Source organism: Melampsora larici-populina, assembly GCF_000204055.1.
Source record: "Melampsora larici-populina 98AG31 unplaced genomic scaffold MELLAscaffold_41, whole genome shotgun sequence".
Lineage (NCBI taxonomy): Eukaryota > Fungi > Basidiomycota > Pucciniomycetes > Pucciniales > Melampsoraceae > Melampsora > Melampsora laricis-populina.
The window spans coordinates 343,562-356,762 of record NW_006768805.1 but is presented as its reverse complement, the minus strand read 5'-3'; the positions used below and the strand labels follow the sequence as shown (position 1 = coordinate 356,762).

The 13,201-nt window shown below is 40.8% G+C and overlaps 2 protein-coding genes across 2 annotated transcripts; both read left to right on the top strand.

Moving 5' to 3' along the window:
* Window positions 1-2,239: 2,239 nt before the first annotated feature.
* MELLADRAFT_110059 (uncharacterized protein) lies at window positions 2,240-3,095 on the top strand (the record flags this gene model as incomplete). The annotated part of the gene is made up of 3 exons (XM_007414198.1): window positions 2,240-2,294; window positions 2,594-2,690; window positions 2,786-3,095. 3 exons carry the CDS (start codon window positions 2,240-2,242, stop codon window positions 3,093-3,095), a joined length of 462 nt encoding a protein of 153 aa, XP_007414260.1.
* Window positions 3,096-10,570: 7,475 nt separating this feature from the next.
* MELLADRAFT_91295 (uncharacterized protein) lies at window positions 10,571-12,795 on the top strand (the record flags this gene model as incomplete). Its single annotated transcript, XM_007414199.1, has 6 exons — window positions 10,571-10,879; window positions 11,057-11,558; window positions 11,622-12,061; window positions 12,125-12,277; window positions 12,349-12,461; window positions 12,537-12,795. 6 exons carry the CDS (start codon window positions 10,571-10,573, stop codon window positions 12,793-12,795), a joined length of 1,776 nt encoding a protein of 591 aa, XP_007414261.1.
* Window positions 12,796-13,201: the final 406 nt, after the last annotated feature.

Below are 13,201 nucleotides of genomic sequence, written 5' to 3'. Positions count from 1 at the left end.
AACGAGGGGGGGTTTCGTAATTAGATCTGGACTAGGCACTTATGTTTTTAATCTTGACCAGATCACTAAGTTCTCGTTACGCTAAACCCATACCTTCCTGTTTTGGTTCAAACCGCATTAGCTTATATTTTGATACAGACCAATGAAGTGGCGCAGTAATACACAATGACTTGGTGTTAGAGATGGAAAGGGTATGGATAGGAATGACTGGACTTTTTGTAGCGTGTGCTGAGTGATAACTTTGTAAGGCCCGTATAAGACCTTTTGTATAAATAGTGTCTCAATGTAGCCATGTATTTCTCTTTTTCACTCACTCATTCTCGCTACTTTCTCATTCGTCCTTAACCTTCCTAACTCTTCCCATCAATTCTCACATCGTCAGGTGTGTATTTCAGCTTTGTTGTCGACTAAGTTCCAACAAAAGCCTTCAACTTACACTAGCACTTTTAGGTGTGTATTTCAGCTTTGTTGTCGACTAAGTTCCAACAAAAGCCTTCAACTTACACTAGCGCTTTTAGACCATATTTTGGTTTTTGCCACTTTCTGCCCTTCCCAGATTCAGGAGCATACGAAACTTCTTGGTTCTTCGTCCACGAAGAGCGCAGTCGAAAGAGTCGAAAGGCGTTTCAACTTCCAAGCATCACAAGTACCGATTGAACTTCGGGGCTCAGCGGGGCCGAGGAGTGCCAGCAACTAAAGTGCCTTTCGCTTTGAGTTTGATGGACAAGCTTTTGAAATTTGTTTTGCTCTCTGGACTATTCCGTTATCGCTTGCATTGAATCTCATAGCCAGAAGGCCAGTATCCTGAATCGTTCAAATCAATTTTACGTCTTCGCATGACTCCAGCTTTTATCTGAAACTGCTATCAACGCAAACCGAATTTCATGGAATTTGATTCAAGTCCAAGCTCACAAAGGTGAAGAACATGTTCGCTTGATCCGTGTGGAAGTCATTTCTGTTACTCGCTGCTCTAGCAATGCAGTGCTTAGTTTGACTGTGTTTGGAGGATACAACTGTTCCGAGCTCAGATTGGTTTTCTATCATGCTACCCCCAGTCCGAGCGCCGTTGGAGATCATTTTGATCGTGCGTATCACAACCTAAAGGGTATAACATACATATGGTGTAGCCTTGAACACTTTCAAAGCTATTTACTTGATCAGAGAAGTATGAGAAGTGTGATCGCAGCTCGTAATCCACATACATTGTAACAGTGTCAGCGATCGGTATATACATCGAATAAATGTGATCGAGCAACATGATACAGACAGGATGCCATGAACAAGTTGAGTGGACGCTTTGGCAATATAGGGGTCTGCCTTGATCAATGTTTGCTATGCATTGCCATATACCGCACCAGGAACAAAGTAAGCGCTAGTGATGAGTTGAATTGATCAGACTCGACCAGTGTTGCCCAGCCTATCCTGTCTGTGTAAGAAGATGTGTTTGGTCGACAGACTTTGTTGTTGCTTTGTGTTGCGCAAATGTGACTGCTACATTTTTCCTACTGCTTTGTTTCTTGGGCTGTCTGTCTTGTCATCGACTGCGGACGATCACTTGGGGAGCTGGGTTATGAGGTTTCTATTGGCTTTCTTGGGAAATAGGAAAAAAATCCACGAGTTTGCCGTGCTGAATTGATGTTGCAGCTTAATAAAGTTTTCCTGCTAGGAAAACAAGTACCTTGCGTGTCCACTCGAATAAATTTGATTTCCGATGAACGATAAATGAATAATAACACTTGGGTTCTTCCCTCTCCTCCCTTGGCCAAATAATGAGGTCAGCCATCGTCCGAGCGGTATCAAGATCCACGTAAAATAATTCTTCACTCACAGTCGAGCCTGGAAAATGGATATATTGAGTCGGGCCGAATAAAAGTTGAATGCGTATCTGGAAATGTATATCATTTAACGCAACCTCTGAGCCTGTACACTTTGAAGGAAGTCAGCATAACTTGTGATTCAAAATCATGTTCAGCGAAGGAACTCTGAAAGCTGTGCATGGAAAATTATTCTATCGGTCCTAACTCAACTGATCAAATGTGAACGGGCATTGTTGAGAGGAATCATGATACATTGAGAACAAGTTTCGTAATTCTCCATTTACGATAGAGCTTGAAAGAAAAGCGTGAAAGGATTGATTCAGCATCTAAAAAGCATTTGTGTATTTAAAAATGTCTGGAAATGCATAACATTTCTACACAAAGGGGGTGATTTCAGCCTGTACATCTTGAAGGAAGCTGGTATGACATGTGATGCCAAATACAATTCGGCTCAGCACATACTATCCATGAAAAGAGGTTAATGCTGATAAAGAGAGGGTGACCAAGTACTGGATGCTGATGATGGATCAGCTTCAAAGCAGTATAAAGCTTTTGCAACTGGCTGTTTGAAAAACATCACATCCTTCCTTCTTACTGTTGATTTCACCACCTATCAGATCACCAACCATCTTTTTGATACATCATTAAAATCTTCTTTCTATCACACCACTCTCCACTTTCTTCTTTCCACCTTTTCATCAATGTCACAATCTACACCAACACTCCGTCTTACTCAGATCTTTTAAACTTTATTCACTTTATTCAAACTATCTTAGACGATCAAGCCTCATCTGACAACATTCCTCATGAGCGACTTTTACCTTCTTCTATTCTTCACATTCTGGATGCAGAATCTTCAATCCTAGATACGAGGTCCGCGATACCTGGGGAGACGACGAGGTGGAAGTTTGGGTCAAAGCGACGGGAACCTGGAATCGTATTATTCATGATCTTGAACCAATTCTCAGAGAATATGGTGTAGAAAAACCCTTAGTTTATTATCTTCCCGAACGTGGTTCTCCAGAATGGTTTGCTCTTTATGTTTTTGTTCGTCATACTGCCGATTTCTCTCATGTTGTTCATCAGACCTCTGACTTACCAGAAGAAGATCAAGACAAGTGTCCTATTTGTGCTGGTATCTTTCAAGCTGGTGATCGTTACATTCCTCTCTCTTGTCATGCTTCTCATTGTCTCCACGAAGCTTGCTTGACTGAATTGGCGGTACACTCTCGCGACTTCTTATGCCCCCTATGTCGTGAACGTCCATACCCTGAGTAGAAACATATATATCAATATTGTCTTTTCATTCTCATATACATCTTATATTTATTTAGTATTTTTGTAAATCCAAAAGTAAAAAATTGTATTCTCGTGATAACTAGGGCGGTAACTGGGAGCTTGTTCATCAATCTTCAAACTCGATATCTTCAATTTGTATCTTTAACGACATTTCAAAAACCATTCAATACTATAGACTAAGACCATAATGTTTTGAAATTCCTTTTGAATCAAAGAGCGTGGGTTACATTCATTCAGACGGTTCTGACAAGACCAGTGAGCAACCTTCGAGATTCCGAGTTCATCTTCCCTTCATCTCGATTCTATATTGCCATTATGTGCCTAAGATGTGTACTAAGCAGCGCTGAGTCAATTAAGAGTTGGTAGTTTCCTTCAATGAATCTGGTCATGATACGATTCCATATATCATACAGTACACATCGTTTGAAAGCATCGCCATCCGAGTCTCGCAGCTCGTGAAGTCCGGAAACCAGGCTAATTTTATTTCCAGCCCTCAACGTCGACTCCTTACTATTCTGGCTTGGGTATGTATAGTATCTTCGTGAAAGAGGTTGGGCTGAAAACTTTTGCTGGACTCCGAGCTGATACTCTAACTTTTTTGTTGACAAGCTAATCAGTGATGTTTGAAATTGCATCACATTTAAGCGTTCAAGTCACCAAGGAGCCACTCTCCAACGATGAAAGCGGTTGAAGTTGGTTTTATAGTCCTCCTGTTATCTTGAGCATATAGATGGATTTCGGCTCCTTCGAAACGTTTTCAACCAAACCGCAGGTCTCATTGTTGGAATCTTTGAATCCTCACTCTCAAGATGAAACTAGCTATGTACTGCGGGGCTATTTTTTGAACCATAGATGGATTTATCCTACACTTGAGATACTATCAATTAAGACACCACATTGGATAACTAAGCTATACAATTGGAGTCGCTCAGATTTGTTCAAGCAAAGATGTCCAGGTATTATCATTGCAATTATTTGCTTGTTGAAAAACTGGAACTGTTAGAAATACAACGGAGAATGAGTGGGGATTTGGATAAGTGAATCTGATGATCAATCACATTGGACCATTCAGTTTATAATCTAGGTGCTGTTCATCAAATGAAGAAGTCAGTATAAAATCAGCAAAGACTCTATGAATAGTGATTTGTATGAAAGAATTCAAACACACCATGACTTCGCTAGGGGTCAAGAGATGAGTGACATGGCATTTAATTCCATGAGATTGAAGTGCTTCGAAGAATGTAGGAGTGATAGCCTGAGTTTCAATTTTTTCATTTCTAGTGAATACAATATGTTTCAAATTAGGCATTTTCTTCAAAGCATCCAAAAAAGCTGATTGAGGAGCCCATTGCCATTGCCAATCTTTTTTGCTCGAATAGATGTCTGTAACAATTGTTCTCACATTCTTCAGAACCGGAAAGTGCAACCAGTGAATACCTGATGCTGGTTGCTCAGGAAGAAAGTAAGTTCTAATGACTCGTAAGTTTGGAAAATCTAAAAGTGCCACATTTCCAAGTTGATGAGTAAATGAGTATGTGTAGAGACCTTCTAGCGTATGTCTAATGGGTTCAAAAATTGGTTCTAAACTCTCAACACAACGTTTACCAGCAAGGAGTTCGATAAGCTTTAATGTATTTCTTGCAGTCTGAGTGATACGAGAATATCCTTTTAAATCACAGTCACCTGATGACACTACACGAAATATAATATTTTCTGGGCAGAAAATTAAATTATTGATACACAAAAATATTGAGAGGCCAGGAGAAGGGCAAAAAATAAATAAAAATATGCATCTTGTTCCCTGGGGTGAGAGCTTCACTCTCCATATTTTTCCATATTTTTACAGTCCGTATTGATAAGTGTACTAACAATAAACCTTCATAATCATCCAATTACAACCTGTAACAAGCACTGAAATTTGGCTCATTAGTGTTTAGAGAAACTTTTGATTTCTGAAAACACCTATAACTTTGTCAAATCTGCCTCCAAACACTCGTTTTTAAGTGCATTAGAAAGCTGAACTCTTCCTCTCAAACTTTCATAAGATCAAGAACTATGTAGCTAGTATGACAATCATTCTATGGATCTGTATGTACAAATGTATAAAAAAGATGATATCTTTTTTAGCAGACCAGCATGCTGTGTGGTCCTATTATGAACTATTTGGAGGACAATTCCAGCTTACCAATGCACCCAAAATCAAGCGTTTTGGACCGGAATTGAAAAAGTTATGAGTATTTTCAGAAATCAAAAGTTTCTTTAAACACTGATTAGCCAAATTTCAGTGCTTGTTACAGGTTGTAATTGGATGATTGTGAAGGTTTATTGTTAGTACACTTATCAATATGGACTGTAAAAATATGGAAAATATGCAGAGTGAAGTTCTCAACACAGGGAACAAGATCCATATTTTTATTCATTTTTTGCTCTCCTCCTGGCCTCTCAATATTTTTGTGTATCAATAATTTAATTTTCTGCCCAGAAAATATTATCTTTCTTGTAGTGTGAAAAAGAAAAGCAGCGCAAACTTGATAAAGCTGGTGATTTTACATTGAAACATCCTGGGAGATTATAAAGCGATAAACACTGAAGTTTAGGGATCACTAAGAGTATTTCTGATAATGAATCTACATCGTAAGTTCCAAGTTTTTCACCGGGTTTAAATGAGATGTATAACGATTTCAAATCTTTGATTGCTTGGATAGCTTTGATCAAATCAGGAGAAGATTCCATAGAGTGGATAAGTCGGATTTTCAGGGTCTTCAAGTTTGACCCGAGTAAATCAATCAATTTTGCTGATTGATTTAATGAAACTCGCTGTGATCCCTTGCAAGTTGAACATTCACACACAAGTACTCGACAGTGATCAGCACATGTTGTTGATATTTGCTTACCGCCGACTTGCTGTTCGGAAGACCAAAGTGCTCGAATTGTGAGTCTTTTGACCGGACAGTCAAGAGGTTTGAATAAATCTTCACTCCAATTGTCTATAAACACTTTTGCGCGTCTTGAACCATTGATTGAAATTGCTTGAAAATAAAATGGTATGATAGCTTTGGACCATGTTCTGGAGATCAATCTTAAATTTATTAATTCTGTATATGATGAAGTTTGAAGCTCGAATTCCGAAGCCGCTGATCCAGGTGTGCAATTTCCAGGTGTTCCATCTTTCTTGTCTAATTGCTTGATGAGCTCTTGTAGGATTTGGTTGATGATTTCTATTGGTAATTCGACAAGTGCATTCATTGTCGAAGCCAAGTTCTTTCAAACGGCGATTCGACCTGTGAAATAAAATGTGCTGATTGCTTTCAGGTTACCTGGTACTCGACAATCTTGATATGTTGTACAGCTCCCCGCCAAACTTTTACGTAAGATTTGTTACATTTTGACCTCAGCTCAGAGAACTGTGGTTCTTGAACCCTACTGAATCAACCTGAATCAACACACCTTATCTGTCCTAATATATTGAAGACTAACGATTTTTTTGGTTCCAACTTCGAGGGATCACAATTTTACTGGCTTGAACTTCCAATGTTAAAGAATATCAGAACAGTTTTTGTAGACTTTAGCTGAGAATGAAAAGTTGTGGGAAGAATTTTCAAAATCTGCTGATCTGGATGCTTTCAAGAAAATACCCAATTTCAAACACATCTTCTTCACCAAAGGGAAATATCCGAATTATCAAACTATTAATCCTAAAGTACTTGAAGCGTGCAAGATACGTGGAGTTCAATGTCATCTTACTGAAGATTCAACCCCAGATGAAATCATGGTTTGTCTAAATTTTATTCTAATATTTCAAGAGCAAAATCTTAAAGATTTCATGCTGATTGCTGCTTGATGATCAGGAATTGGACTATACATTACACGGACCTATGAGATCAATTATTGGGTTCACCCAAGTCTTGTTTCACTGGGAAAATGTAGTATTTTTCTCAAGTGAAAAATGATTGACCTGAAGGACAAACAAAATTGAAAAAGGTGGAATTTGCATTCATTCTGCATGTGCATTAACACTGCATTTTTCTGCATTGATGCTGCATTTTTTTTCATTAATGGTGCATTAATGGTGCAGTTTTATGCATTGACATAGCATTTTTAATCATTTTTGACATCAATTCTAACCATTTTGCATAGCCAAAAAATACCACAACTGTGCAGTGTTTGAAAGTGAAAATTCCTTGAACTGGCTGTGTTTGATTTATAACATTTCTATCAAGTTGAAATTTATATGATGAAGTAAATATATGCATTAATGGTAGCTTGTCTTGACATGTTTCAAGTTAGTACTTTTCAAAATCTTTGTGAAGACTTTATTGCCAATCTTCAATACTATGGTTAGTAGTAACAGCATAGCAAAACAGGATCTCCACAGTTTTTCTGTTTCTTTCTTGTCTTTGTAAAGAGAAAGCAAATATTATTATTCCCCGTCTTTTCTCAACAATGATATTGTTGTATTTGTTTCCTGCCCTTGCCACCATTATTCATTACCTTTCTACTTCCCAACACTTGACTGCGTAAATTTACTTTCTCAAGAAGATCCAACAAAGTGAATTTTTTTACCATCAAACATGACGGTGTGTTGGATCCATTATTGGAAAAATACACAAAGCATATTGATGTCATAAAAAAGATAATGAAAAAACAGTGCTGTTTGCAATGGTTAAATGAAGATTCTTATAAACTCTAAATGAAAAAAAGTACAGACCTAATGATATCAACAAATTATGCTTAACCAACTTGCAAGTAATGAAATTGTATACCAATTTATCTTCAGCATACAACATTGAACTAATATTACTTTTCGCCTTTTCATCCTTTGATCCCCCCAAAAAACAAACCAATAAAGTGACCAAGATTGAGATGTCTCAAAATCAATCACTGTTTAGGCTCCTGATAATTTGTTAGTCTAGCAACACAAACCACAAAACAGCTGTTCAAAAACCGGTCAAATTAGTATCAAGCTGAAGGTTAAGCATTGGGCATAAACACAACACAATGGACCTACCATATGGAGCCAGGAAGGCAATCCTGACATGACGAGCAAATGATTGCAGCGCAAGCCAAACATTGACGTCGCCCTTCCAAGATTCCAAACTTGTGATTGCATACCATACAGATTGAACTGACCGCTTATAATGAAAGAATCATTCATTATTGACGTTCTAGGCTGCTTTTAGGTCTTTTGCTTACCATCAGGGATTGGTACAGCGGAGCCTGGCAAAGCCCAGGGGAATAGTCTTCCTAGTGCGTCTCCGACAAGCATGACTTGATTCGACAGAGCCAAAGCAGTCACAGGGCAACCTGACTCTTGCTGGAAGACATGTATGAGATCCATCTTCCAAGCTGAGATTTTGTCGCAAAAATCACAAAGACATCAATGAAAAGGTTGAGTTTACTTGAATCTCACCAGATAGGAGATGAGACATACGCTTTGACAAACTCTCCGCATGCGCCTTTTCCTCTGCCACATCATAATTTTCCCACTTCAGTGGCCAGTGATTTTTACATTTTCAAATTTCCCTAGCCCCAAAACAAAAATTGTACCTCTTGAAATTATTTATAACCTGGTACTCTTGGCTTCTTAATAGTGTGACTGGTTGTGTACATATTTATATAAGTTTTTCACGGCTTGAAACCAAAAATCGGGTAATCTTGCCTGATCCAAGGCTGAAATTTGAATTTTGGTGCAGCCTTGAAACACCAACTTCCCTATCTATTTGCAGAACCATTCCACCTATCAGGATTCTGAAAGTGTTGGGTTGTAGCCAAGAGCGAGGCGCACATCTTTCATTCTTGGCTCAGGAAAGTTTAGAATGGTAAAAAAAAGTTTTGTAAGGCAGGTAGATTTTGGGAAAATGCCCCGACGACCTTGATGCCAACTTTTTGACATTGTGCGTAAGTCCCTTGTTTGAGCTGGCCAGTACAGGCCAGAGAGGGACTTGGTTAAGTTTGTTCAGGACTACACCATTGAGCTTCATCATACAGTCTCGTTTGCAGGATGATGTTCCAAACTTCCGCCAGGACCCCGGAAAGCTCCCCCTGAACCAACCGACGTAAAACCCGGATTTTGAGGATTTTCATACCCAAAAATCCCGGACTTTTGGAGCTTTCATACCAAATTGGTTGGTAACATTTCAGTACCAAAAGTGAGCCCCGGGCTACAAAGCTATGTTTTGGTGCCATTGAGTGCCAAAAACGTTGGTATGAAGATGAGATTTTAAAAATCATACCGGGCACGTCTGTAAGATGAATGACTAACAAACCATTTTCATACCAGTTTGGTAGGTAACATGACCAAATCTTGACCACTCAAATCATACCAAACACGTCGGTAGGTTTAAGGGGAGCTTTCCGGGGTCCTCTTCCGCCTCACGCTCGCACCCGAAGCCACGAAGTCTCGTGGCGCCACGGTAGGGCATCAAGTCCAGCTAAGCCCCATAAGGAGAGGCTTAAGGGTGGGGCAGTGACCAAAATTGAGCTTGGCAATCATCAAACGTTCTCATTTCATGATACCATTCACAATATAAAGTTGCTTTCTTTTGATTCTCTGCTCAATAAGTTGATTACAAAGACTCAAGAGATGATAGTAAAGCGAGCCAAATAAAAGATATCAACAATAGAAAAACTTACAATTCACTACACTCAAATAAAAATCAATTATCCACAATTGATCATCCCAAAGAAAGGGTAACAAAGTCAGTAAGCGTAAAAGGTAGAACGAGAAATGGAGAGATCAATGTAAACATAAACAAGAAATGCTAGTGGATGAGTCGCATCTGTTCCATAGACAGAGATTTGGATTGAGGGAGATTGAGAAATCCAGTAAACGCCCGATAGCGTGTTGTGTTTTCTCAAATCCGCGCCCCAGATCATGGCGCCATCGTGGCGCCACCGTAAGGCCCTGGCTAGAAAGGGCCTGACCGTGGCCGGCCACGCCGGGTGCAGACCATGGCCACGGCCATGCCCTGGGCCACAAAAAAGGCGCCGGGTGTGAGCGTGACTTCCGCCTCATTGAAGTTCTTTGAGGCTGCTACGGTGGCGCTAAGGTGCCACATCAGTCACTTGCTTAAAAAGAGCAAAAATCGATTACTGGCCCCATTAAAAAAACCCTTCCCAGACTATGCCGACCCTGGCCCGGCTTGGTCCGCTCCCCTCTCGACTATGCTCAGTCCCTGAGCTCATTTTTTTTATTCTAGTTTCATCCAAGTTATTGTACACCCTGCCATCAGTAGCCATTTACATCAGGCACCCTTGTTCTCGCTCTAGGCCAGTATTGACTGTTGATGGACGGGAGTGCCTCGACAGCCGCCCCCATATATAGTTAAGTCCAACCACATTTCATCCGACCCTAACACCAATTCCTCTTTTTTTCTCACTTTTTTGTTTACTAACACAAATTTATCATCTTTTCTCCCAATTACTTTTGTCTTTCATCGTCTTCAAACCTCAAAATGAATAGTCACACGTGCTCAGCTTGCCATTTACAGGCGCCATCATTTCGAGGTCTCTGTAACTCTTGTCTTGACATTCGACTTGGAGGGGGTTCCAGCTCTCCCACCCAACCCACCAGTGCTTCCAGCAGCTCCACCGGCTCTGGTTCTCCCCATCTTCTCAATTTCAATCAAAACCACAGTTTTCCGGCCTCTACGCATCCTGGACCACATCTTCCTACTCCGCAATACGCCTACCCAAATGCGCCACAGCCAAACCCAGCTCTGAACGCTTTCAATACTCAGGCTTTCAAGCAAGCAGCCGCGACAGTTGCAGCACACAACAACGCACTCAATCAACCCCCAACATCATCACCGTTTATACCACCCGGCACCTCTGCCATGCAACTTACTCCAACATCTTCTCCAGCATTTGATCCATTCATCGCAGCCAGAGAAAGCCGCACCAGCTGAATCGCCTCCACCTTCCCAGCAAACACAAACAAGTCTAAGCGAGGACGCACGGTGCCTAGTGGAACCATCTCTAGCCGTCCACGAGGCCGACACAATTCAAATACACCTGCATATGATGCATCTAGTCCGGTTATAACCGTCCTCTGTGGATTCGAAACATTCAAGGCTTCGAAATGGGCCAAGCAAAGGCTACTTTCAGTCTCTCGAACAATTGATGTTTACCAACCTGATGCTTATGAAGATTTGCGATTGGACCTTTGGAATCATTTCCTTGATGTGTTTGTTCCGAATGATATCATTGACCGGCTTGACCCATCTGGTTTTGCTTTCACTACTTTGGGCAGTCAGGATGGCTCATTGACCAACAATGATCTTCAATGGTGGTTCTCACAAAACGGCTCAATCAATCTCATCTACGATCATTCTCGACACGAACATAGTCTGAATCAAAAGAAGACGGATCCCCTCAAGCTTCTAGCTCATGTTACCCCTGTACCCGAAGCCACGTCTAAGCATCCTAAGATCGGTCGATGTAGTAAGCATAACACTCACCTTGTGTAAACCCTTTTTGGAAACCTTGTTCTGACTATAACCTCAGACGCGTCATTATCTTTGCTCTATACCACCGCCGACGGGACCGTTCAAGGTGTTGAACGTTATGGACGCTCTACTGAACCATCATTGGTATACACACTCCGTGCCCTTGATTGGATTTCTGGATTGCAATGGACAGTTGAGGACAATGGTAATACAATCGATTCAGATTTTGCCGCCTATCGCTGGAACTCGGACATCGAAAAAACAGGTCGGACTCACTATGTTCGCTCCATTGAGATATGGCACCCCGATGGCCCTATGAAATTTATCAGCAAGACCGCAATAGCCAATCATTTTACCCTTTGGACAGCCGCAGCGACCAACACAACACGTCTTTACACCGCGGTACAAATTCTACTTCAGGAATTTGTTAAATATGCGAAATCTATCCCGGGTCTTTCGAGTCATACTGAAATGTACGAAACAATCAACAACTTACGTGTAAGTCCACATTTGACCTCCCAAAAAGATAACAATTGATCACTGACCTTTTCTGCATCTTAGCTGGTTGAGCACACGATCATCAGCTCTGAAACACAAAATGAAGATGATGAATTCATCAGATACCCAGACACTTCGGAAGATAATGAATCCAACATAGATTCTGGAGGGCCCAAGGATGTGATGTTTGTTGAAGAAGCTTTAAACACGCCTTTAGTTTCTTTTGCAACTGCCCACTTCTTTGGTTTTCCTATCATTGACGATCCCTCCACATGCATTATCTCAAGGACGCCTTCAGTCATTGGACTTATCAGGAAAGCAAAGGTCAGCGTTTTGTGACCGAACTACGTGGGTCTGGTCACGTTGTTACCAACCCTCAAATCCATGATCTCAATCCGGCGTAAGTCAAACTGTTCTCATTCTTTTATTTGGAGTCTGCGCTGAATCACTTCCCTTGCAGAAATATTTGGGGAAGCAGGAACGGCCGAGCAGCGGCTGTAGCCCTCATGACCGATCAGCACCAATGTCGGCTGGGCTGCCAACTACTTCAACTCCCAAAGATGGTCCGAATCCATGTCCAACCACCCCAGGTTGACCTTATATGGCAACACGCACAGAAGCTACCTAATGGTGATAAGATCAATCACGGTCACGTTGATCTGCCCACTTACTTGTCTCAATTAGTGCGCCCAGTGGCCCGCAAGCCTCCTACACCCGCTCAGATTCTATTTTGATTTTATCTCCATTCTTTTTCATATGTACATACTCCGCCTGTATATAACATACGCAATCTGTATCCATCTGTACCAGAATCTGTTCATATGCGTGTTTTTGGACCAAGCTTCACGCATCTTCATATACCCTCTATCCGCCGAGAAAGTCCATGACAGGCTCAATTCTAAAAGCCAAAATGACAGCCAAAACAATCAAGTTCGGTCTTGAAAAAAATGCGCAGAACCAACAAAGCATGTGATCAATGTACTCTCAACCAATGTAGCCTCTGTCAATTTGTATCAGTTTTCGAATATATTTTTTGTGAGCTGTGGTGATCTAGTGATCTAGGATTTTGCAAATCAAAATATAAATAAGATTTATGTGATGACCACATGCTTCTCTAAGACTATACCAACACCAAAAGCT